Raw genomic sequence first — 26,037 nt, 5'->3', positions numbered from 1 at the left:
CTACTAAAAATACAAAAAAAAAAAAAAAAAAATTAGCCAGACTTGGTGGCAGGCGCCGTAATCCCAACTACTTGGGAGACTGAGGCAGGAGAATTGCTTGAACCCGGGAGGAGGAGTTTGTGGTGAGCCGAGATCACCCCACTGCACTCCAGCCTGGGCCACAGAGTGAGACTCTATCTCAAAAAAAAGAAAAAGTAGTTGTCTTGAGGTGGTGTGGGATGTCAGCCTCAAGGATTAGGGGTCACCAGGAGCCGTATGTGTGGGCGGGCTGAGGCGGCTGCCCGTGGCTCAGATCCCTGCCTGCCGCCCACTGCAGGGACGTGTCATCAGTGGAGGTGCTCATGAACTACCACCAGGGCCTGAAGACTGAGCTGGAGGCGCGGGTGCCTGAGCTGACTGCCTGCCAGGAGCTGGGGCGATCTCTGCTGCTCAACAAAAGTGCCATGGCTGACGAGGTGGGGAGCAGGGAGGGGGCCCCCCTCTGCCACCTGGGCACATTGAGGTGAAAGCTATTCCACACCCTGACTTTCCTCCCACCCACCTGCCACTCCCAGATCCAGGCACAGCTGGACAAGCTGGGAACCAGGAAGGAGGAGGTGTCGGAAAAGTGGGACCGCCATTGGGAGTGGCTGCAGCAGAGTGAGTGGGAGCCAGGCACATGTGGCTCAAGGGCACAGGGACATGCTCCAGCCTGTCCAGCAAGGCCCAGAGGGTGACAGGGGCATGCTTGCACCCTATCCATGGGTCTCCAGAAGCAAATATAAGGGCCTGGAAGGGTGGACAAGGGGGCTGGCTTGCCGTTGAATCTCACCCCCTAAAAACGTCTTAAAAGTCCTGGGTGGGGGGACGTTAAGGAAGGAGGACTGGGAGTCAGAAAGGAGGAATGATGCCCGCTGAAATAGCCCCAGCCTCTGCCATTCCTGCAGACCACAGGATGGTCAGTGCTGGGGTATGGAAAGCCAGAGGGGTGTTGAAGGCCAGGGGAAACAGCCATTGCCCCGGGAAAGGCCCCAGGTGCCCCAGAATCCTGACCTTGCATGCCCCTCCTCAGTGCTGGAGGTGCACCAGTTCGCCCAGGAGGCGGTGGTGGCTGATGCCTGGCTCACAGCCCAGGAGCCAATTCTCCAGAGCCGGGAGCTGGGCAGCAGCGTGGATGAGGTGGAGCAGCTTATCCGGCGACATGAGGCCTTCCGAAAAGCGGCTGCAGCCTGGGAAGAGAGGTTCAGCTCTCTGCGGCGCCTGACCACGGTCAGCTCCCCAGATCCTGCCCCATTACCCACCCCCCACACCCATGGCTCTATGTGACACAGACGCACCTGGACATGTGGTCAGTCCCGTGTTGTGTGAGTGCCAAGACAGACCCTTGCTAGGCTCCCAGTGGAGCAGAGGGACAGACCTGTCACCAGTGACAGCCCAGAGTGTCAGGGTTGTAATAGGGGAAGAACAAGCAGAGGGTTGGTGCCTGGGATGGGAGAGAGAGTGGGGACTGGCCTGGGGGATTCTATTCTGAGACTTGAAGAATTAGGTGAAGAGACTGTAGTAATAAGGCTTAGGCCAGGCGCGGTAGTTCATGCCTGTAATCCCAGCACTTTGGGAGACCAAGATGGGCGGATCACTTGAGGCCAGGAGTTTGAGACCAGCCTGGCCAACATAGTGAAACCCCGTCTCTAATAAAAATACAAAAATTGGCTTGGCGTGGTGGTGCACGCCTATAATCCCAGGTACTTGGGAGGCTGAGGCAGGAGAATCACTTGAACCTGGGAGGCAGAGGTTGCAGTAAGCCAAGATCGTGCCACTGCACTCCAGCCTAGGCAACAGAGTGAGACTCCATCTCAAAAAAAAGGCTTAAAGTCTGGGTGGGGTGGCTCACGCCTGTACTGTCTTTGAAAGGCCTAGGCAGGAGGATCACTTGAACTCAGGAGTTCAAGACCAGCCTTGGCAACATACTGAGAAACTGTTTCTACCAAAAACAAAAGCAAATAAAGAAAAAACAGCCAGACATGATGGCATGGGCCTGTAGTCCCAGCTACTCAGAGGGGTGGCTGAGGCTAGAAGATCACTTGAGCCTTGAGACCTGGAGGTTAAGGCTGCAGTGTGCTATGATCTTGCCACTTGCACTGCAGCCTGGACAACAGAGCAAGACTGTCTCAAAAAAAAAAAAAAAGGTCTTAGGTGGGGCACGGTGGCTCACACCTGTAATCCCAGCACTTTAGGAGACTGAGGCAGGCAGATCACAATGTCAGGAGTTCGAGACCAGCCTGGCAAACATAGTGAAACCCCATCTCTACTAAAAATTCCAAAAAATTAGCTGGGCGTGGTGGTGGCTCCTGTAGTCCCAGCTACTCAGGAGGCTGAGGCAGGAGAATCGCTTGAACCTGGGAGGTGGAGGTTGCAGTGAGCCAAGATCATCCAGCCTGGGTGACAGAGCGAGATGAGCGAAACTCCATCTCAAAAAAAAAAAAAAGTTTTAAAGTCGTGGGTAGGGGGACATTAAGGAAGGAAGAATGGGAGTCAGAAAGGCATGCAGAAAAATTGATTTAGCCAAGTTAAAAAAAGTGATCTAGGCCAGTTCTTAAAAGAGCAATAGGTGTTTGCTGGAGAGTAGGCTTTAAGTTCTTGGCAGAGAGCAAAGCATCGCACAGGCTTGGGCACCTTGCTTTTTCAAGGAACTGATCCCTTGAGTGGTGAGGCAGAAAACCCAGGTCGCCTCCCTGGACCTCCCCCTTAACCCTGGGCCCCACGCTTCCAACCTGACCCGGGTCCCTCCATCCCTAGATCGAGAAAATCAAGGCGGAACAGAGCAAGCAGCCGCCCACCCCGCTGCTGGGGCGCAAGTTCTTTGGGGACCCCACGGAACTGGCGGCCAAGGCGGCGCCCCTGCTGCGGCCAGGGGGCTATGAAAGGGGCTTGGAGCCCCTGGCCCGCCGGGCCTCGGACACGCTGTCGGCCGAGGTGCGGACCCGGGTGGGGTACGTGCGCCAGGAGCTCAAGCCCGAGCGCCTCCAGCCGCGCATTGACCGGCTGCCGGAGATCCCGGGGAGGGTGGAGCCCGCAGCCCCGCCGGCCGCACCAGAGGACGCGGCGGAGACCCCCGCGACCCCCGCGGCCCCCGTGGTGGCGGAGCAGGTCCGGCCACGGCCAGAGCGCCAGGAGTCAGCTGATCGCGCGGAGGAGCTGCCCAGGAGGCGGCGGCCCGAGAGGCAAGAGTCGGTTGATCAATCCGAGGAGGCTGCGCGGAGGCGGCGACCGGAGCGGCAGGAGTCAGCGGAGCACGAGGCGGCACACAGCCTTACCCTGGGCCGCTACGAGCAGATGGAGCGACGGCGCGAGCGGCGTGAGCGGCGCTTGGAGCGGCAGGAGTCCAGCGAACAGGAGATGCCCATCAGAGGAGACCTGGTCAAGGGGTGAGGCGCCGCCTGTGACCAGGAAGTGAGGGGAGGGGGAGGCAGAGAGCTCCTAGAACCGCACAGGCCCACTGAAGGGGCTTCAGGGCTCAGAACTTCCCAAGGAAGGCGATACCGTCCCGGTACCCATTTTGCAAGGTGTAAACTGAGGCTGCAAGAGAATCGATGTGTCCGTTATTACACAGGAAGGGAAGCCCTTCAGGCTGAAAGAAAAGGCGGAGTGCCTTCCTCCAGACGCAGGTTCTTGGCCCCTGGGTTGTGACTCTTGCATCAAGTCCCCCAGGTGCCCCAAGGCAGGATTTTTGCCCTCTCTGTGCCTGAATTTGTCCACTGGGCTAATGGTGGAACCCTCACGTCCTTGATTGGAGAATAGGCCCTTTATCACAATTCTGTCAGCAGCCTTATGAAGTGGGAGCTGCTGTCTTCTCCACTGGGTGTCTAGGGCAACTGAGGAACAAAGAGGGCAAGTCATTCAGCTTAAACTAACCAGGACTTTCAGAATCCAGAGTTGGCCAGGGTGTGTTCCGCAGATCCGTCCAATCATCTGTGTGTGTCTCCAGAAAGAGGCCTTTGGTCAGGAGACAAAGACTTCTTGACTCCTTTTCAATTTCACACTTCATAAACATTTGCTGAGTGCCCACTCTGCCTGGCATGTGCTGAGTTGAGCGGTGATTGAGTCAGTCCCATCCCTGACTTTAGAGACTCACAGTCCATTGGGGAAAACAGGCTTGTCATCAATGATGACCCTGAATTATCTGGGCTGGAATGGGAGCGATCCAGGGGACCTGAGAGTCAGGGGTGGGTGGAGAAAGGCAGCATTTGCAAGTTGCTCTTTGTGCTGCTTACAATTCAAAGGGGCAGCCAGGGGTGTTGGCTCATGCCTGTAATATCAGCACTTTGGGAGGCCAGGCAGGTGGATCACTTGAGGTCAGATGTTTGAGACCAACCTGGCCAACATAGCAAAACCCTGTCTCTACTAAAAATACAAAAATTAGTCGGCGTGGTGGTGCACGCCTGCAGTGTCAGCTAATTGGGAGGCTGAGGCAGGAGAATCGCTTGAACACAGGAGGTGGAGGTTGCAGTGAGCTGAGACTGTGCAGCACAGCACTGCACTCCAGCAACAGAGCAAGACTCTGTTTCAAAAAAAAAAAAAATAAATGGGGAGAGAGGTTTGGTCCTCCATTCTGCAGACATGTCCCAAACGCATGTGGTACCTAAGGCGACCATCTGAGAGAAACAGCTACAGAAGTGGGCAGGGGCCTGGCATTTCCAGATGAGTGGAGGCTCCTCTGCCCACCCAGGCAGGTCCGTGGGAGAAGCAACCCTGATTCCATTGGGTCTTTGTCTTCCATCCCCCAGGAAGGCCACCCTGGCTGACATTGTGGAACAGCTGCAGGAAAAAGAGGCAGGCCCAGGGCTGCCTGCTGGGGTAAGTTGAGCCTTGGATGGGTGGGGATGTGGGAACCCCTTTTTCAGAGCAGGAGGCAGGATCTCAGAAACAGCCAGTGCCTAGCCCTGGCTGGACCCATCCCCTACCTGGACCCTGCAGAGACAGCATGGACTCTCAGGGCCCCCAGAATCTGAAAATGTCCCCCTTAGAAAGATGGGGCGCCTACCTAAGAGACCCCTACTCTCCCTCCACACACACACACACACACACACACACACACACACACACACACACACAGACTCTTCCCCACATCTGTCCTGTACTCCGTATTTCTTCAGCCCAGTGGGGTCCCAAATTTCTTCATTGCCACACACACACACACACACACACACACACACACACACACACACAGCAGGAAGCCCCAGATTCCTCCTGCAGACAGCGGGGACACGCCTGCTTGCACCCCCACCTCCGGAGATCTGGCTGCGTCCTCCCACCACCGAGAGGGATTCCAAACCAATGAGTTTAGGGCCCCACTTCCAAGACCCGTGGGGCCCTAAGAATTGGGCCTCCAACCCTGAGGTCCTCCCATACTCGCCTCCAAGACAGATGGCCCTGCAGACGGATGGGGCCCCAGACCCATGAGCTCCCCTAACAGATGACCCCCACACCCCCTCCATGGACAGCACCCCTCTTCCCCCTCCCTTCACACAGCCGTCGCTGCCTCAGCCACGCGAGCTTCCCCCCGGCCGCCTGCCCAACGGGCTTGAGCCGCCCGAGCGGACACCTCGGCCGGACCGGCCCCGGGCGCGGGACCGGCCCAAGCCGCGACGGCGGCCGCGGCCCAGAGAGGGTGGTGAGGGCGGGGGAAGCCGGCGCTCGCGCTCCGCCCCGGCCCAGGGCGGCTCCGCCCCCGCGCCTCCGCCACCGCCCACTCACACAGTGCAGCACGAGGGCTTCCTACTGCGCAAGCGCGAGCTCGACGCTAACCGCAAGTCGTCCAACCGGTGAGCGTGTGGGCGGGGCTTTGGAAGGCGGGTCTCAGGTTCAGGGTGTCCAATAAGTGGAGAGGTGGGACTGAGGAGGGGGTGTGGCTCAACTTCAGGCCCTCCAACCCGTGGGGGTGGTAGGTGGGGCCAGAGGAGGGGTGGGGCTCAACTTTGATGATTCCAACCAATGAACAGGAGGGGGCAAGACCTAAGGTTAGTGCATCTAATGGCTGACGGGTGGAGCTTAGGTGGGAACTGAAGGAAAATGTCCTGAAAGTGAGTAAATTGGAATCTAATCTCTTAGCAACCAACCCAGGAGTTGACTAGCTAAATAGCAAACAGGGAGGAGTCTAGTTGAGAAGGTTTCAATGGCTTGTCGTGGAGCCTTGAGAGGTCATCCAACCAATGAGTGGGGTGGGTCCACCTTTGAAGTTTCGAACTCGGGGAGGGTCCGAAAAGGGGCAGAGCCCAAACTAATGAGGGTAGGGGTTGGGAGGGGGGAGTAATCTCTTGCAGGTGTTCCAAATGAGGGTCTAGTCATGATGTGCCTGCTCTTGGAATCCAGCTCCTGCTTGTCCAACTTCTTTTTGTCCAGCTGAGAGGCAGAATCTGGAGACAAGTGGAGCCAAAAAGGGGTAGCACCAGCCAATAATACAGTGAGGGCTAGACCCAAGATATGAAGTGGGCAGGACAGATTCAGATTTTGCTGGTGGAATCTACAGGTGGTCTTTCTTTTTCGTACCTAATGCCAAGGTAGTAATAAACAAAGGCACCTAGTATATCTTGTTCTTGGAGGGATTTCTCCTGGATCGGGGCTTTAGATGGCTGGAAAGACAGGAATTCCTTATTCCAGACAGTAGACCAATCGACCTTCCTTGAGGAAGCTCCATGAGTGGGGAGGAATGAGTGGAGCAAAGGCCTATGGAGGACACAGCTTAAGTCTTACCTTCAGGAAATCCAGTATGGGAGGGGATAAGGAAGGGAAACCCCAGCCTGGGCAAAGGCTTGGTACTGAGAGACTTAGATGCTCCCCTCGGGGCAGCAACAACCATAAATCAGAGCATTTTAGGCATATGGCCCAACTAGGGCACAAAGGTCCAGAGGTAGGAAAGCTCAGGCATATTTAGCCCATGAGGATGTTAATGAAGAGTCCTCAGGCAGAGTGCTGCGGCTCTGCCTTGAGCCCCATCTTGTCGCTCCAGGTCGTGGGTGAGCCTATACTGTGTGCTTAGTAAGGGGGAACTGGGCTTCTACAAGGACTCCAAGGGCCCAGCATCCGGGAGCACACATGGCGGGGAGCCGCTGCTCAGCCTGCACAAAGCCACCAGCGAGGTGGCTAGTGACTACAAGAAAAAGAAGCATGTCTTCAAGCTCCAGTGAGCCCCCCAGTGGGCAGGAGGGAGGGATTCAAGGCTCAGCTTCCCCTCCCAGTGGGACCCTGTCTTCCCTGGGGGACAGTTGGTGGGCAGGTGGGTTGGGTCCCTTCCCCAGATCCCTCAAGTCCTGTGTCCCTTCCTGCAGGACCCAGGATGGCAGTGAATTTTTGCTCCAGGCAAAAGATGAGGTGAGATCTGGTCCTTCCCTTCCTCTGTGTGGATGTCAGTAAGGATCTGGCTGGCTGGCTCCTGGCCCAGAGTGATGGGGCTGTGAGAAGGGACAGGCACAGGCCAAAGTTATCAGGGCTGTAATGGGAAAGCCCACAGGCACTGAGAGCCCAGAGGAGGTTCCTAACCCAGTGGGGAGTGGGAAGGCCTTCAGGGAGGGCTGCCTGGAGTTCCTGATGACAAAGTCCAACCTCTTTGCCGTTGCTATTCAATTGAAATGGGAAAGATAGGAGAGAGTTCGCCTTACAAAGGAATGATTCAGCCAGGCATGGTGGCTCATGGCTGTTATCCCAGCAATTTGGAAGGCTGAGGTGGGCGGATCATGAGGTCAGGAGTTAGAGACCAGCCTGGCCAACATGGTGCAATTCCGTCTCTACTGAAAATACAAAAATTAGCCGGGCATGGTGGCAGGTGCCTGTAATCCCAGCTACTCAGGAGGCTGAGGCAGGAAAATCGCTTGAAACTGGAAAGCGGAGGTTGCAGTGACCCAAGATCCTGCCACTGCACTCCAGCTTGGGCAACAAGAGCAAAATTCGGTCTCAAAAAAAAAAAAAAAGTGATTCATAAGGCCGAGAGTCTTAAAAAAAAGGGGGTGATTCAGGTCGTGCATCTTGGCTCATTCCTGTAGTCCCAGCACTTTGGGAGGCCAAGCAGAAGATTGCCTGAGCCCAGGAGTTCAAGACCAGCCTGGGCAACCCAGAGAGATCCCATCTCTACAAATAATAATAATAATAAATTAGCCAAGGGTTGTGTCACACGCCTGTAGTCCCAGCTACTTGGGAGGCCGAGTGGAAGGATCACCTGAACCGGGGAGGTCAAGGCTACAGTGAGCCGTGGTTGTGCTACTGCACTCCAGGCTGGGGGACAGTGAGATTCCGTCTCAAAAACAAGAGGGGGTGGGTGATCTAGGAAGAGGGAACTGCAAGTGCAGAGGACCGGACATGCAGAATTGCAAAGGGTTAACCCCATCTCTGCTAAAAATACAAAAAGTAGCCAGGCATGGTGGCATGTGCCTGTAGTCCCAGATACTTGGGAGACTGAGGCATGAGAATCCCTTGAGCCTGGGAGATGGAGGTTGCAGTGAGCCAAGATCGAGCCACTGCACTCCAGCCTGGGGGACAAAGCAAGACTCTGTCTCAAAAAAATTAAAAAGTTTCTTATAATAGGGTTATTGTGAGAATTAAATTGCTCCATATTTAATTGATACATGATAAATTGATACTTAGCACTGGGCCTGGTAAATGTCAAGTGCTCTAGTAGTGCCGGCCCATATTATTATTGTTGTTTATGCCATTTATCTCTGTAGTAGGAAGTATATTTAGTCCTATTGCATAGGTTTAAGGGAGTTAATCCACTAAAGTGTTTGGAACAGAGCCTGACACACATTGCTATATAACTGCATCATCATCATCATCATCCCTTTTTAATAGATGAGAAAACTGAATTTCAGAGAGCATAGTCTGATCTGAGATTCACCTATTATTCCAGTTTCTTTCTTCCAAATACAGACTCTGTGCCCTGTTTCTTCCCTCAGGAGGAGATGAATGGCTGGCTGGAGGCTGTGGCTGTCTCGGTGGCGGAACACGCAGAGATTGCCCGCTGGAGCCAGACGCTACCCACTACTTCATCCACAGACGAGGGCAATCCCAAGAGGGAAGGCGGAGACCGCAGGGCCAGCGGGCGCAGGAAGTGACTTCCCACCCCCATGGCCTGATACATCTCGTCGCCCCTCTTTTCCGCACTGTGGGCACAAAGACACTTTTTTTTCCACAAGGGCGGGAGACCCTAGTTCCAACACTGAGGACGCGTGACATGGTGGGCACTGGAAAGGAGGGGACTTCTCCTGCACCCCAAGAATTGGTGGGGAGATTGCTGCCCCTATAGCCATATCTCGGCCCCTTCCCACTCACCACCCCCACCCCAGGTGCTGGGGCTCCCTTATTTTTATGCAATAACTGAGCTTGATGGGGGTGGGCAGGGGGCCAGTTGAGCCAAGCCCCCTGCCCCTATCTGCAGATCCTGCCCCAAGAAGCTGGGGTGGTGGGGGCGATAAATCCTGCCCCTCTTTCCGCCCTAGGGATGGGCACAGGGGCGCTGGTGAGGTCCCCTGGACCATCCAGGGTGCTAGGGGGTAGGGAGGGGACACCCCCTCCCCGCCTTTACCTCACTTCCAATGCTGCCTTGATATCTGTCTGGGAGGGGGGAGTGAAGGGGCCCTAGCCTCTGCACTCTGCCGCCTCAGAGCCATGCGGTTAATTCCTGACTTAGTTTATTTTTGCAAAACGTCGATCTCCTCCTCCCCCGCCCCGCATCCGCGAAGGCTTTTAATGGGAGGGGCGTCAAAGCTCAAAACTGTCTTCCTCTCTCCTCCCTCCTCCAGTTGTAAATGCCACTTCATGAGGGAGGGGCGAGGGGAAACCCTCCCCCTGCATGCTTCTAGCTGGAGCACCTCCCTGGGGAGTGGGGGGACTGGGTTGTGGGCAGCCCCCATGGCCGCCTGGAGAAGCCGCTGGGGCCTGGGAGTGTGGGGCGGTGTGGCGGGCGCACACTGTATGTACCTATAATAAACCCTTTGGCTTTGACGGTCTATGCTGCTTTGTTTGGGTTTTCTGGGCTGCGTCTGGCAGGATTGAAAGGAGGGCTGTGGTGGCTGTGGGGGTGGATGCGGGATGGGGAGGGGGGCGCGGGGATAGCGTGGCTGCGGAGAACATCTAGATATACCTCTTGATGTGTACTTAATTTCGGGTCTAAACACACGCCCCTTGACGATGCACCTAGATGCTATACCTAAAACGAGAACCTAGAGGGATGGAGAATATTTTGTTATGCTTCGTAATAAACTTCCCCAAAGGAGACACCGGGTCCGCCCCGTCCAGTCCAGGAAAGGCGGACCCCTTTAAGGAGGCGGAAAAGTTAACCTCGATGGGCAGGCGTTCTATCCAATCGCCAGTGACCCCTAGAGTCTCTAGCCCAATGAGCAGCCGGTGGGGGCGGGGTCCGGGTGCACACCCGGAAGTGGGTGCGGGCCAGCCGGCTCGCCCGGGGGCCATGGCAGCTGCGACTACTGCAGCCGAGGGGGTCCCGATTAGGGGGCCTCCCGGGGAAGTAATTCATCTGAATGTGGGAGGCAAGAGGTGAGTGTGGGAGACTCCTGAGGTCCCATCCTTTGGGGCGGGAAGCGGGGTGGGAGTACCCTACCCGCCTCTCCTGGGGAAAATCCCTGTCCATCAAGGGTTGCTCCGCCCCCTGTTGGAAGCGCGAGAGCCTGGAAAAACGCCGGGGGAAGGGAGGGGAGGGAACCCTGGATTCTGCGGGAGGGGACCGCATTCCTCACCGGCTCCTCTACTTCCCCGCCCAGATTCAGTACCTCTCGCCAGACGCTCACCTGGATCCCAGACTCCTTCTTCTCCAGGTGATCGGGAGAGCGAGTTTGGGACGAGGGTAGGGGGGATGGAGAGGGCTTGGGTGACCTAATATCCACTCCCCCGGCCCGTGACACCTGGTCGGTGTCCCTTCCCTGCAGTCTTCTGAGCGGACGCATCTCGACGCTGAAAGATGAGACCGGAGCAGTAAGTCGGACAAGAACTGAAATGGGACGGGGGAGGGATTGGGGTCGGAAAATGGGCAGGACCCCTACTCAGTCCTGCCCTTTACCCCATCCATCCTCTGCTCCCCTTTCCCGCAGATCTTCATCGACAGGGACCCTACAGTCTTTGCTCCCATCCTCAACTTCCTGCGCACCAAAGAGTTGGACCCCAGGTTGGCATGGAAAAAGGGGAGGGAGTCCCTCACTGTCTTCACCCCCTGAGAAGTTCTTTCATTCCCTCTAATGCCCACTTGAGCTCCATTGTTCTAGAATTCTCATTCGGAACCTTGATCACAGGCTGAGCGCGGTGGGGTTGCTCACGACTGTAATCTCAGCACTTTGAGAGGCTGAGGTGGGAGGCTTACTTGAGCCCAGGATTTGGAGACCAGTCTAGGCAACATAGCGAGACCTCATCTCTAAAAAAACAAATAAGCAAAACTTCATGAGAACCTTGATCGTGTTAAAATTATGTCCTTCAGTTTCTCCCTACACACACACACACACACACACACTTCCTCCACCCATATCATCACTACTTAGAATCTTGATTCCATCAAAACTTTCTACTCCTTTACATTCTCTGTGCAGTTTTGAAAATTTCCCCCTCAGAATTCTCTGCTCACCCCCACCCCCTGGATCCTGACCTTTAGTCAATTCTACTACCCAGGGGTGTCCACGGTTCCAGCCTCCTCCATGAAGCCCAGTTCTATGGGCTCACTCCTCTGGGTAAGTGAGGGCCCCCAACTATCATCCTCATTGTATAGAAAACCAACTCTGTAGTGATGCTGCCTGCCCCTCTTCCCCTTCTCTTCTGAAAGAGGGCTGGGGTAGAGCTGCGAGCACTGGATATGGTCCTGGGTCTGTATTGGTACTGAGGGGAGTACTGGTATTCTGTGTAGAGAGAAACGGAAAGGGGGAAATGGGGTGGCCTCAGCATCCCCCTAAGTCCCAGCCTTTAAGTCCTCCCGTTGCAGTTCGTCGCTTGCAGCTTCGAGAGGAGTTGGATCGATCTTCTTGCGGAAACGTCCTCTTCAATGGTTACCTGCCCCCGCCAGGTGGGCACTCCCAATGGAATGGAGGGGTGTGGAGGTGGACTAAAGACTACATTTCCCATAAGGCCACAACTCTTGGGTGCCTGTGTTGTGAACCCTGAGACACGATGGGAGATGTAGTTCCCTATCAGATTCTTGGGCTAATGCTTGGAAAGGAAGTCGGAAATATCATTTCCCATGAGGCAATGGGCCAGCTAGCTCTTGAGGCTCAGAAGAATGCTCTGGAGCCCCATGGGAGTTGTAGCCCAGATTTGGTTTATTTGTAGGGGGGCTTTGGAAGACCTGGGATTCTTTGCACGGAGGGGAGAAATGTTAATGGGAAGTTATTGACCATAATACCCATGATAGCCATCCCACTGGCCGTGGAAGGTATGGCCCCAGTGGTTACTGGGACTCGGCTTTTCTGATTGGTAGAAGGAACAGAGTAGGGAAATTTCATCTACAGCTTTATTTCCCTAACTGCTGTCGGTACCTACTACCTTCATGAAATTTGCCGGATATAAAAACCTGTAGTAGTATTTTTCCAACTTAGTTTTATCCTGTTTTCCAAAAACAATCATTTTTTAAATTAATTAATTAATTAATTTATTTATTTCCTTATTCGAGACAGGGTCTGGCTCTGTCGCCCAGACTGGAGTGCAGTGGTGCCATCTCGGCTCACTGCAACCTCTGCCTCTCAGGTTCAAACCATCCTCCCACCTCAGCTCCACCACCAAGCAGCACTCACCACCATGCCCGGCTAACTAAAAAAAAAAAAGAAAAATCATTTTAAATACAAGCTTTATATCACAAATACAAAGTAAACATGAAAATAAAACCCAAACATAGCAGTGTTATTAAACTCTGGCGAGGCCTGGAACAACGGCTCACACCTGTAATCCTAGCAATTTGGAGACGGAGGCAGGTGGATCGCTTGAGACTTGGAGTTTGAGCCAGCCCAGACAACATAGCAAGACCTTTTCTCTACTAAGAATAAAAACAAATTGGCTGGATGCAGTGGCTCACGCCTGTGGTCCCAGCACTTTGGGAGGCCAAGATGGGTGGATTACGAGGTCAGGAGTTCAAGACCAGTCTGGCCACGATGGTGAAACCCCATCTCTACTAAAATACAAAAATTAGCCTGGCATGGTGGTGGGTGCCTGTAATCCCAGCTACTCAGGAGCCTGAGGCAGAGAATAGCTTGAACTCAGGAGGTGGTTGCAGTGAGCCGAGATCGCACCACTGCACTCCAGCACGGGCAGAGTGAGACTCCATCTCAAAAATAAAAAAAAATTAAAAAATTATCCAGGTGTGGTGGGGTGCACCTGGGCTCCCAGCTATTCGGGAGGATCGCTTGAGCCCGGAGGTCAAGGCTACAGTAAGCTATGATCTCGTATTACATCCCAGCCTGGGTGACAGAGCGAGATGCTATCTCAAGACAAAACAAAGCAAAAAACAACTCTGGCTAGATGCTATTGCTTGCCAATGATGCAGTCTTCTATTTGTTAAAAGGGAAAACTAGGGCCAGGTGCAGTGACTCACACCTGTAATCCCAGCACTTTGGGAGGCCGAGGTGGGCAGATCACCTGATGTCAGGAGTTCAAGACCAGCCTGGCCAACATGGTGAAACCCCATCTCTCCCAAAATTACAAAAGATTAGCCAGGTGTCATGGCACGTGCTTGTAATCCCAGCTACTTGGGAGACTGAGGCCGGAGAATCACTTGAACCTGGGAGGCAGAGGTTGCAGTGGCTGAGATTACACCGTTGCACTCCAGCCTGGGCAACAAGAACAAAACTCCAACTCCAGAAAAAAAAAAAAAAGGCTCAAGGGATCTGAAAGGGCAGTAATTTGCTGTGTGGTTCAGTGTCATTTCATGCCATGTCACTGCCCCACCTAAAATCTTCACTCAGAGACTACGTCCCATATATGGGGAAACCAGTCACTGTCATATTTTAAGTGCTTGCTATGTGACGGCCACGATTACCATGACCGTTCTCTACCTCTTGTTCTCTAGCGTTCCCGGTGAAGCGGCGGAACCGGCACAGCCTACTGGGACCTCAGCAGCTAGGAGGGCGCCCGGCCCCTGTCCGACGGAGCAACACGATGCCCCCCAACCTTGGGAATGCAGGGCTGCTGGGCCGAATGCTGGATGAGAAGTCCCCTCCCTCACCCTCAGGTACATTTCTATCTCGTGGGAGGTTGGGGAAGCTGTGGGGCCCCTGTGACCCTCTTCTGATCCCCACTCTTCCCCTCAAGGGCAACCTGAGGAGCCGGGGATGGTGCGCCTGGTGTGCGGGCACCATAACTGGATCGCCGTGGCCTATATCCAGTTTCTAGTCTGCTACAGGTGCTTGGGGAGGGAGTGGCAGGAGGTCCCAGCCCTGTTGACAGGGAGGGCATGCAGTGAGGGTTGGTGATGTCCCCTCAACCCTGCAGGCTGAAGGAAGCCTCTGGCTGGCAGCTGGTGTTTTCCAGTCCCCGCCTGGACTGGCCCATCGAACGACTGGCGCTCACAGCCCGGGTGCCCGGTGGGGCTTTGGGTGAACATGACAAGATGGTGGCAGCGGCCACCTGCAGTGAGATCCTGCTGTGGGCTCTGCAGGCGGAAGGTGGTGGCTCCGAGATAGGTATGGCCTCAAGCCTTTTCCAGAACCCTCTGTCCTTTAAATTCTATGGCCCATTAAAATAACCCACCCCAGGCCAGGTGCAGTGGCTTAGGCCTGTAATCCCAGCACTTGGGGAGGCTGAGGCGGGTGGATCTCGACATCAGGAGATCAAGACCATCCTGGCCAACATGGTGAAACCCTGTCTCTACAAAAATTAGCTGGGTGCGGTGGCACATGCCTATAGTCCCAGCTACTCAGGAGGCTGAGGCAGGAGAATCGCTTGAACCCAGGAGGCAGAGGTTGCAGTGAGCTGAGATCGAGCCACTGTACTCCAGCCTGGTGACAGAGCAAGACTCTGTCTCAAAAAAACAAAAAATAAAACCCACAATAAAATTCTCAAACCCATAAGAATTTTCTGCCCCATTAGATCTCTTTGTGTCATTAGAATGCTCTGGCCCTTCAGAATTCTATATCCTGTTAGAATTCCTTGGCTTGTTAGAAAAATCCACCCACATACAACCACATACAATTCTCCCTCCATCAGAATTCCCTGCCCAGTTAGATCTCTTCATTTCGTTAGAATGAGCCATTCTGTATCACCATTAGAAATCTCTGACTTGGCCTGATATGGTGGCTCACGCTTGTAATCCCAGCACTTTGGGAGGCCGAGGTGGGCAAATCACTTGAGGTCAGGAGTTTGAGATGCCCCTGGCCTACACGGTGAAACCCCATCTTTAAAAATACAAAAAATTAGCTGGATGTGGTGGTGTGCCTGTAGTCCCAGCTACTCAGGAGACTGAGGCAGGAGAATCACTGGAACCTTGGAGGCAGAGGTTGTAGTGAGCTGAGATTGCACCACTGCATTCCAGCCCAGGTGACAGAGTGAGACTCCATCTCAGAAAAAAAAAAAGAAAAGAAATATCTGACTTACGGCTGGGCACAGCAGCTCACACCTGTAGTCCCAGCACTTTGGGAGACCATGGCAGGAGGATTGTTTGAAGCCAGGAGTTTGGGGCTGCAGTGAGCTATGTGAGCCATGACTGCACCACCACACTCCAGCCTGGGAAATGGAGCAAGACCCTGTCTGAAAGCCACAACAACAAATCTCTGACTTATTAATGTGCCTGCAAATAAATGCCGGCCCTCGTAAGAATCCCTTGCCACCACTGGAGGTTTTCTTTGCCTTGTTGCAAAGCTCGGTGTTGTTAGAATTCCAGTCCCCTTTAGAATCCCACACCCCATCAGATATCTTCTGGCCTACTTTATCCTTTGGAATTCCTGCTGGAATCTTTACTTTTTTTTTTTTTTTTTGAGATTGAGTCTTGCTCTGTTGTCTAGACTGGAGTGCAGTGGTGCAATCTCGGCTTACTGCAACCTCTGCCTCCCGGGTTCAAGCAGTTCTCCTGCCTCAGCCTCCCAAGTAGCTGGGATTACAGGCATGCAGTACCACACTCAGGTAATTTTTATATTTTTAGTAGTGATGGGTTTTCACCATGTTGGCCAGGCCAGTCTCGAACTCCTGGCCTCAAGTGATCCACCCACCTCAATCTCTCAAAGTGCTGGGATGACAGGTGCGAACCACTATGCCCAGCCCCTGATAGAATCTTCTGTCCTTCAAGGATTCTGTGATCCTACTGAATCCTCTGGTCCTCGGAGTTCTTCCTCCCACCTCTCCTCCTCCATGAGGCAGGGTTCCAGCTGAACCCCTTTTGCACACTGCAGGGGTCTTCCATCTGGGGGTGCCTGTGGAAGCCTTGTTCTTCGTTGGGAACCAGCTCATTGCTACAAGCCACACGGGGCGCATTGGGGTGTGGAATGCCGTCACCAAGCACTGGCAGGTCAGAGTTCCCTTCCCAGTTTTCCAGACTGTACAGACCCAGGGAAGGGTTCGCTTCTGTCCCCACCCCCTCCCCGCAAACCTGGAGGAAGCCAGAGAATCAGCAGCTGGCTAGAGCCTGCGGATGTCTGTGATAAAGGCCTAAGAGCATCAGGGAAGCCTTCCTGGAGGAGGGGCTGCAGAGCCCACATGAAGCATGAATGGATTTGATAAGAGGGAGGGAGGATTCTCTTGGGACTGGGTGAGAGAGCAGGTTAGGGGAGATGCTGTAATCCCAGCACTTCAGGAGGCTGAGGTGGAGGATGGCTTTGGGAGAAAGACAGACAGAGGCAGAGAAAGAGACAGAGAGAGTGGGAGAAAACTAAGCAAATAAAAATAGAAAATCAGAAAGAGGTGACAGAGAAGGGTAGACAGAGTCAAACCAAATTGAACTACTATGGCAGATGGAGGAACTTAGAGAGGTTAAAGGGAGATGAATTAGAGCCAAGTCAGAAGTATAGAGTCAAGGCCGGGTGCGATGACTCCCACCCGTAATCCCAGCACTTTGGGAGGCTGAGACAGGGGGATGGCTTGAGCCCAGGAGTTTGACACCAGCCTGGGCAACATAATAAGACTCTGCATCTACATAAAAATTAAAACTAGGTCAGGTGTGGTGGCTCACGCCTGTAATCCAAGCACTTTGGAGGCCAAGGCAGGTGGATCACCTGAGGTCGGGAGTTCAAGACCAGCCTGACCAACATGGTGAAACCCCGTCTTTAAAAAAAAAAAAAATTAAAACTTTAAAAAGTACAGAGTCCAGGAGAGGCCAAGAGTCAGAGAGAGAGAGATGAACAAAAGGGAGGAAGGGAGGGAACAAGATGGGGACAGAGGTCAGCCTGGGGTGGCTGGGGCTGGGGAGCAGTGGGTGGGTTCTGGAGGGGGAAGAGAGGGCCCATCCTCTGTCAAGCGTCACCTTGGAAGCAAAAGAGTGGAAGGGCTCCCGGCTGCAGCTTGTCCTGCCCCACCCCAGGTCCAGGAGGTTCAGCCCATCACCAGTTACGATGCAGCAGGCTCCTTCCTCCTCCTGGGCTGCAACAATGGCTCCATCTACTATGTGGGTGAGCAGCAGCCCAAGTCCTGGGTGCCTGAGAGCCTCTCCTGGTAGAGGGGAAGGGAGGGAGACAGGCTGGGGCAGGTGGAACAAACCCACTGCGCCCTCTCTGCCCACCTCAGATGTGCAGAAGTTCCCCTTGCGCATGAAAGACAACGACCTCCTGGTCAGCGAGCTCTACCGGGACCCGGCAGAGGATGGGGTCACCGCCCTCAGTGTCTACCTCACCCCCAAGACCAGTAAGCTATGAACCGGCTTCCCTGGTGCTGTCACCAGCCAGCCCCAGCCCCAGCCCCAGCCCCAGCCCCAGCCTGCAGCTGTCCCCCAGCTTGTGTAGCATGACCCAGGGGGTTTATCAGGCGGCGGCAGAGTCAACTCTGTCTTTTCTTCTTCTTCTTTTTTTTTTTTGTTTGTTTTGAGACAGAGTCTCGCTCTGTTGCTGAGGCTGGAGTGCAGTGGTGCGATCTCGGCTCACCGCAACCTCCACCTCCTGGGTTCAAGCAATTCTCCTGCCTCAGCCTCCCAAGTAGCTGGGATTATAGGCGCTCGCCACCATGCCTGGCTAGCTTTTGTATTTTGAGGAGAGGCAGGGTTTTGCCTTGTTGGCCAGGCTGGTCTCGAACTCCTGGGCTCGAGTGATTCTCCTGCTTTGGCCTCCCAAATTGCTGGAATTACAGGCATGAGCTGCCACACCCAGCCTCTTTCTCATTTCCTCCTCATCTCCTTCCCCACCACATGCCACTATTCTGTCATCTTTGTGTTTTTGAGACGGAGTCTCACTTTGTTACCTACACTGGAGTTCAGTGGCACGATCCTAGCTCACTACAACCTCACCCTCCTGGGCTCAAGGGATGCTCCTACTTCAGCCTCCTGAGTAGCTGGGATCATAGGTGCATGCCATCATGCCCCGCTAGTTTTTAAAAAATCTTTTGTAGGGTCTCACTATGTTGCCCAGGCTGGCCTCAAACTCCTGGCCTCAAGTGATCCTCCTGCCTTGGCCTCTTCTCTATTTTTCTGTCTCTTTCCCCTCTTATTTGCTGTTTCTCTGTTATAATTTCTGTCTCCGTGCCTCTCCTCCTCTGACCTGTTCCTTTGTCTCCTTGTTCCTCCATTTCCCACATCTCATCACCTTTTTGTCTCCTTTCCTCTCTCCTTGCTTTCTGACTGTGTGTCTGTTCTGTGTCTGTCTCTTTCTTTTTTTTTTTTCAGACAGTGTCTCAGCGTCTCACTCTGTTGCTCAGTCTGAAGTGCAGTGGCGTGGTCTCGGCTCACTGCAACCTCCACCTCCTGGGTTCAAGCAATTCTCGTGCCTCTGCCTCATGAGTAGCTGGGACTACAGGCATACACCACCACACCTGACTAATTTTTGTATTTTTAGTAGAGTCTGGGTTTCACCACATTGGCCAGGCTGGTCTCAAACTCCTGACCTCAGGTGATCCGCCCACCTCAGCTTCCCAAAGTGCTGGGATTACAGGCGTGAGCCACCGCATCCCACCTCTCCTTGCTTTCTGACTGTATCTCTGTTCCGTGCCTGTCTCTTTCTCTCTGCCCTGGTTCCTGTCTCTGTGGCCCAGGCCATCTCTTCATCCTTGGCCCCTCACCAGGTGACAGTGGGAACTGGATCGAGATCGCCTACGGCACCAGCTCGGGGGGCGTGCGAGTCATCGTGCAGCACCCGGAGACTGTGGGCTCGGGGCCTCAGCTCTTCCAGACCTTCACTGTGCACCGCAGCCCCGTCACCAAGATCATGCTGTCAGAGAAGCACCTCATCTCAGGTGAGCCTCGCTGGGCTGCTTGAGGTGCTGGGAGAGGTGGCTCAGATGGGAGTGTGGAGCCAGGAGGATGAGAATTTCCACTGGGGAGGGACATTGTGTAGGAAGAGAGCTCTGGGGGAGAGGATTGACCTGGGATGGGGCTGTCATTGCAGAAGTGAGAGAATACCGTAAGGGGATCCGTCTGGGGAAGAGTGAATCTGTGTGTGTTAGGGAATCCAGCAATTCACTAAGGGGCACCCACTGTGTGCCAGGCATAGGGGATATAGTGATGAACAAGATAGGCCAAGTTCCTGCCCTTGTGGAATTGACATTCTAGTGGGGATGGCAAACAATAAATATATAAAAATGGAAATCAGGGGCCAGGTGCGGTTGCTCACACCTATAACCCTAGCACTTTGGGAGGCCAAGGTGGGTGGATCACTTGAGGTCAAGAGTTTGAGACCAGCCTGGCCAACCTGGTGAAAGCCCATCTCTACCAAAAATATAAAAAATTAGCCGTGTGTGGTAACACGCACCTGTAATCCCAGCTACTCGGGAGGCTGAGGCGGGAGAATTGCTTGAACTTGGGAGGCGGAGGTTGCAGTGAGCCAAGATCGTGTCACTGCACTCCAGCCTGGGCAACAGAGCGGGACTCCATCTCCAAATAAAGACAAATGCAAATCGGGGGAGCACTGTGGCTCAGCACTTTGGGAGGCCAACGTGGGAGGATTGCTTTTGAGGCCAGGAGTGTGAGACCAACCTAGACAACAAAGTGAGACCTTGTTTCTAAAAAAAAATTTTTGAAAAATTAGCCAGTGTGGTGGCTCACACCTGTGGTCCCTGCTCCTTGGGAGGCTGAGGCGGAGGGATCACCTGAGCCTGAGAGTCAGGGGTGGCAGTTGGCGATGATTGCACCCCTGCACTCCAGCCCAGGCAGCAAAGCAAGACTCTGTCTCATAAAATAAAATACTAATAACCTAACTCAACACCAGGCAGTGATAAGGGGTGTGAATAAACATGAAGTTGTGTGTGGCTAGAGAGTGTGAAGTTGCTGGAGACGGGTCATTCAGGGAAGGCCCGAGGAAGGACCTTTCAACAGAAATAATGGAATGAGCAGCATAGATCAGTGGGGACAAGCATTCAGGCAGAGGGAACAGACATTGCAAAGGCTCTGAGGTGAGGATGTCTGAGGAAGCTCAGGGAGCCCCTTGTGCCTGGAACAGAGTGAATGAGGGGAGAATGTGGGGACGTGAGGGTATGGAGGTGACAAGGGCAGGAGCCACAGAGGGCTCTGAGCAGGGGAGGGACATGGCTAGACTCAGGCGTCCACAGGCTCCAAGTGGCTGCCCGTGGGAACACACTACATGGATAGGACAGGAGCAGGGGCCTCTGGGAGCGGGGTGCCGACATGGTTCAGGCTTAACAAAATGGACCAGGACCAGCGTGGGGTAGAGGACAGGGCAAGGTGAGACCAGGCTCTGGAACAGTTCTTGAGGCAGAGGCAACTGGGTTTTTTTTTTTTTTTTTTTTTTTTGAGACGGGGTCTCACTCTGTTGCCCAGATTGGAGTGCACTGGCATGATTTTGGCTCACTGCAACCTCCGCCTCTCCATCCAAGTGATACTCCTGCCTCAGCCTCCCGAGTAGCTGGAACTGTAGGCGCACACCACAACGCCCAGCTAATTTTTGTATTTTTAGTAGAGATGGGGTTTCATCATGTTGGCCAAGATGGTCTCGATCTCTTGACCTTGTGATCCGCCCACCTCGGCCTCCCAAAGTGCTGGGATTACAGGCGTGAGCCACCGTTCCTGGTGGCAACAGGGTTTTTAACATTTGGAATTCTGTTCCACTGGAGACTTCTTAAGAAAAAAAAAATTGGAATTCTGGGGAGGAGAAGATTCTCTGAAAGGGAAGGACTCAGAAAAGCCTGACCCTCCTGAAATGGGGCTGTCATGGGGCTCTGGAGGGGTGGGTGCGTTGAGCCTGCACCAGGCCTGACCTTCTGCTCTCCCTGCGCCCCTCAGTCTGTGCCGACAACAACCACGTTCGGACATGGTCTGTGACTCGCTTCCGAGGCATGATTTCCACCCAGCCCGGCTCCACCCCACTCGCTTCCTTCAAGATCCTGGCGCTGGAGTCAGCTGACGGGCATGGCGGCTGCAGTGCCGGCAACGACATTGGTGCCTACTGACTCCTGGCCCCTGCACCCACTGACCCCCCACCTGACCCCTGTTGACCTCCACTGATTCCCACTCGCTGCCACCTGACCCAGGAGCCTGCAACAATTGGGATGTCCCGATCCTTGAGGCACCTGAGCTTCACTGACTGCCGCAACCCCTAGCCCTCTCTTGCCCTGCCCAACTCCAACAGCCTGGGGACGAGATTGGGGTCTTGGGGTGGTGGGTTTCATCAGTGCGGAAGGGAGTCTGAGGCCCAGGGGACCCCAGCTGGCCCTGACTCCCACCCCTGCCTGTCCCAGGCCCCTACGGCGAGCGGGACGACCAGCAAGTGTTCATCCAGAAGGTGGTGCCCAGCGCCAGCCAGCTCTTCGTTCGTCTCTCATCTACTGGGCAACGGTGAGGACTGTCCTGTCCAACAGTGGGGAGGTCAGGGGAGAAGGCAAGATGCCAGCTAGGTCACTGAGGCCAGAAAGGGGTCCCAGCCAAGGAACATTGAAGGAACAAAGGCTGGGAGGGAGGACGGGCCTGGTGGGTTTGGGGCAGGAGGTATTAAAGGTGTGACCGGTGTGGGTGGGAGTGACCTGGAACAGTGCCAGCCCGTTGCAGGCAGGGCCAGGTTGGGGGCACAGGAAGAGGGGTGAGGGTGAGATGGGGGGTCCAGGCAGAGGGGTGAGGGTGGGATGGGGGACCCAGGCAGAAAGGTGAAGGTGGGATGGGGGGCCCAGGAAGAGGGGTGAGGGTGGGATGGGGGGTCCAGGCAGAGGGGTGAGGGTGGGATGGGGGGTCCAGGCAGAGGGGTGAGGGTGGGATGGGGGGCCCAGGCAGAGGGGTCGAGGTGGAATGGGGGGCCCGGACAGAGGGGTGAGGGTGGGATGGGGGACCCGGGCAGAGGGGTGAGGGTGGGATGGGAGGTCCGGGCAGAGGGGTGAGGGTGGGATGGGGGGTCCGGGCAGAGGGGTGAGGGTGGGATGAGGGGCCCGGGCAGAGGGGTGAGGGTGGGATGGGGAGCCCGGGCAGAGGGGTGAGGGTGGGATGGGGGACCCGGGCAGAGGGGTGAGGGTGGGATGGGGGACCCGGGCAGAGGGGTCGGGGTGGAATGTGGGGCCCGGACAGAGGGGTCGGGGTGGGATGAGGGGCCCAGACAGAGGGGTCGGGGTGGGATGAGGGGCCAGGGCAGGGGGATTGGGGAGGGATAGAGGTGGCCCAGGGAGCTTTAGGAGCCTTGCTTCAGCTAGGAAAGGAGGACGTTCTGGAAGAAGGGACTTTGAGCAGAGACCTAGAGGACAAGTGGGGAGGAGCAAAAGAAAGAAAGGAGGGGCAGGGGGCCGCAGGCTGAGGGAACCACATGTGCAGAGGCTGAGAAGGGCCAAATAAGTTCACACGGGGAAGGACATGTGGGCTCTCGGGTTGGGGCACAGAACAGGAGGTGAGGATGGGGCGCAGATGTGGGCGAGTCCTCGTTAGGCTGTGGAAGGGCTGAGGCTGTCCTATTCAGGGAGCTGCGGCTACTGCTGGGGGATGAAAGGAGGCTTGATGGAAGGCCAGGAGTCCAGGGAGGAGGCCAGGAGGCTGATAGGACATCGGGGAGCAGCTAGGATGGGACTCGGGCCTTCCCTGCAGTGGGAACCAGGAAGAGCAGCAGCTCTGGGAAGACTCCCTGAGAGTTTGGGGTTAGGGGTGTCCAAGAGGCTGCTGGACCCTTGCAACTGGAACTCGAGAGAAAAGCAGGCTAGGGATGGATAACGATTGGGGGTGGCCCCCGAGAGGCAGGAACTGCAGCCACAGTGGTGGGGGCTGGGACCGGGAAGGGTGAGAAAGCAAGGGTGACCGCCTTCCCCAATGCTCCCCCACCCAGGGTGTGCTCCGTGCGCTCCGTGGATGGCTCACCCACGACGGCCTTCACGGTGCTGGAGTGCGAGGGCTCCCGGCGGCTTGGCTCTCGGCCCCGGCGCTACCTGCTCACTGGCCAGGCCAATGGCAGCTTGGCCATGTGGGACCTAACCACTGCCATGGACGGCCTCGGACAGGCCCCTGGTACTCTCTGCCCCACCCCAATCCCGTCCCAAGCCCCGCAGCCTCACCCAGAACCACGCCCCACAGCCGACTTCTTGATCTCTCTCCCAGGCTCTTGCCCTCTGACCCTTTTCCTTTGACCCCCTCTCTCTGCCCCCCATCCCTTCCTGCCCTTGTTTTTCAACCCCTGTCTCAGCCTCTGACCCTGGTGCATTGATCTCTGCTTCCTTTCTCCTGTCCTGACCCTGGATGCTTGCACTGCAATGCAACCCCAGCCCTTGTCCTGTGACCCCCGTCTTGCCCCCTGACCCTGCTTCCGTGCCCCCCAGCAGGTGGCCTGACGGAGCAAGAGCTGATGGAACAGCTGGAACACTGTGAGCTGGCCCCACCGGCTCCCTCGCGGGGCTCTCTCCCCAGCCCCTCACCCGGAATCTCCCTCACCAGGTAGCCACAACTGCACTTCCTCTCTGTGCAATGGGAGGAAGAGGCGACAGTGTGGTGACTCCGGGGACAGAGTGGCCCAGCTGCCCCGTGATGACATGTACTTACTGTCCTCACTCCCTCAGCCTCCACTCAGCCTCCAGCAACACCTCCTTGTCTGGCCACCGTGGGAGCCCGAGCCCCCCGAAGGCTGAGGCCCGGCGCCGTGGGGGAGGCAGCTTTGTGGAACGCTGCCAGGAACTGGTGCGGAGTGGGCCGGAGCTCCGACGGCCACCCACGCCAGCCCCTTGGCCCTCTGCTGGTCTCGGCACTCCCCTCATGCCTCCCAAGATGAAGCTCAACGAAACTTCCTTTTGAACAACACAGCTGCCGTGATGGTCCTGGGGGACTCAGGTGCCTCCCTCACCCTGTGGGAGCCCTGGGTTCACGGCAGGGCCTCCTTGGAATAAAGAGCCTTTGTTACTAGGTCCTCACCTTCCCTCTTTTCTGGAAGCCAAAGTCACCCTCCCCAATAAAGTCCTCACTGCCAACATCTTGCTTATCCTTAGCAGGTTTGTGACTCCCCAGGAAAGGGGTCGTGGAGATGTGGGACCTGACCCGATATATATTAAATCAGGAACGTCTACCTCTCATTTAATCAAAGGGAGGCCAGGCACAGTGGCTCATGCCTGTAATCCCGGCACTTTGGGAGGTCGAGGGGGGCAGTTTGCTCGCACTCAGGAGTTTTAGACCAGCCTGGGCAACATGACAAAACCCCATCTCTATAAAAAATACCCAAATTAACCAGGCATGGTGGTACACACCTGTGGTCCCAGCTTCTTGAGAGGCTGAGGTGGGAGGCCAAGGCTGCAGTGAACCATGATGACATCACTGCACACCAGCCTTAGTGACAGAGCAAGACCCTGGCTTAAAAAAAAAAAAAAATGTTGAAGGAGAGGAATGTATTGGCTTATTCTTTGCCTTCAGGTATGGCTGGTTCTGGGGGTTAAACACTCATCGAGAATTTTTTTTTTTTTGAGACAGAGTCTCTGTTATCCAGGTTGGAGTGCAGTGGCGCCATCTCAGTTCACTGTAATCTCTGCCTCCCAGGTTCAAGTGATTCCCATGCATCAGCCTCCTGAGTAGCTGGGATTATAGGCGCATACCACCACACCTGGCTAATTTTTGTATTTTTAGTAGAGACAGGGTTTCACTATGTTGGCCAGGATGGTCTCAAACTCCTGACCTCAGGTGACCCACCCACCTCAGCCTCCCAAAGTGCTGAGATGACAGGCGTGAGCCACTGCACCTGGCCTAGAATATCTTTTCATCTCTCAACTTACCTCTGGAATGCATCCTCAGTCAGGTTTTTTCCTGTGGCAAGGTGACTCTAAGCAGCTCCTTAGCAACTCTTTTCTCCCTAGCAACAGCAAAAATCACAGGACTGATTCTCATTGGCTTGAATTCAGTCAGGTGGCCATTCCTGAACCAATTACTGTGGCCGGAGTGGTGAAGGACTTCCATTATCCCAGCCTGGATCATGTGTCCTCAACCCTGAAGGTGAGGTCAGCCCCACGTGGGTAGAGTGGAGGAGGAGTGCCTGGAGGGAAGAACAAGCGGGAAAGCGTGGCAGATGTAAATAGATCGGTTACTTAATCCTTAACATTTGTACTCCATACCTCGATGCGGCGAACATCACCAGCACCCCTGACTTTGCTGTTTCTTAATCTTCTAGACAGGGCATGTGGGACAGGTTCAGCTAACCTATGCCTTGACATCCTTGGGATTTATTTATTTAGTTATTTATTTGTATTTGTATTTTTTATTTTTTGACAGTCTTGCTCATGTTACCCAGGCTGGAGTACAGTGGCACAATCTTGCCTCACTACAACCTCCACCTCCTAGGTTCAAGTAATTCTCCTGCCTCAGCCTCCTGAGTAGCTGGGATTATAGTCACCTGCCACCACTCCTGGCTAATTTTTGCTTATTTATCTATTTAGAGACAGAGTCTCACTCTGTTGCCCAGGCTGAAGTGCAGTGACTTGATCTTGGCTAACTGCAACATTCACCTCCCAGGTTCAAGCGATTCTCCTGCCTCGGCCTTCCAAGTAGCTGGGATTACAGGCGCACGC

The 26,037-nt window shown here is 54.9% G+C and overlaps 2 protein-coding genes across 5 annotated transcripts in view; both read left to right on the top strand.

The window, feature by feature from the left end:
• The window catches only part of SPTBN4 (spectrin beta, non-erythrocytic 4), a 121,782-nt gene extending 111,808 nt beyond the window's left edge, over positions 1-9,974 (top strand). For all 3 annotated transcript variants that reach the window (XM_012461422.3, XM_012461421.3, XM_012461420.3), the window contains 9 exons: positions 317-455; positions 555-639; positions 1,052-1,248; positions 2,776-3,404; positions 4,764-4,833; positions 5,509-5,801; positions 6,986-7,159; positions 7,305-7,347; positions 8,922-9,974. In XM_012461422.3, coding sequence (XP_012316845.3) covers positions 317-455; positions 555-639; positions 1,052-1,248; positions 2,776-3,404; positions 4,764-4,833; positions 5,509-5,801; positions 6,986-7,159; positions 7,305-7,347; positions 8,922-9,080 — 1,789 coding nt within the window. In that variant the 3' untranslated portion in view covers positions 9,081-9,974. The remainder of the gene's footprint in view (positions 1-316; positions 456-554; positions 640-1,051; positions 1,249-2,775; positions 3,405-4,763; positions 4,834-5,508; positions 5,802-6,985; positions 7,160-7,304; positions 7,348-8,921) is intronic.
• A 430-nt stretch (positions 9,975-10,404) lies between these two features.
• SHKBP1 (SH3KBP1 binding protein 1) lies at positions 10,405-24,458 on the top strand. 2 transcript variants are annotated; one of them, XM_064381301.1, is made up of 18 exons: positions 10,405-10,521; positions 10,746-10,799; positions 10,911-10,956; positions 11,073-11,146; positions 11,641-11,699; positions 11,948-12,028; positions 14,021-14,182; positions 14,263-14,353; positions 14,443-14,633; positions 16,335-16,450; positions 17,459-17,546; positions 17,662-17,778; positions 19,144-19,314; positions 21,317-21,472; positions 21,772-21,868; positions 23,328-23,506; positions 23,818-23,929; positions 24,052-24,458. In XM_064381301.1, the coding sequence occupies exons 1-18, from the start codon at positions 10,436-10,438 to the stop codon at positions 24,281-24,283; spliced, it is 2,112 nt and encodes a 703-aa protein (XP_064237371.1). In that variant the 5' UTR covers positions 10,405-10,435; the 3' UTR covers positions 24,284-24,458. The 2 variants fall into 2 exon arrangements, with proteins under 2 accessions (XP_064237371.1, XP_064237370.1); XM_064381300.1 differs by having other exon boundaries at positions 23,815-23,929.
• Positions 24,459-26,037: the final 1,579 nt, after the last annotated feature.

Source organism: Aotus nancymaae, unplaced genomic scaffold, assembly GCF_030222135.1.
Source record: "Aotus nancymaae isolate 86718 unplaced genomic scaffold, 86718_ANA_hifiasm-v0.15.2.pri h1tg000028l, whole genome shotgun sequence".
NCBI lineage: Eukaryota > Metazoa > Chordata > Mammalia > Primates > Aotidae > Aotus > Aotus nancymaae.
The sequence above is the reverse complement of the archived record's forward strand: the minus strand, read 5'-3'. Positions and strand labels throughout refer to the sequence as shown.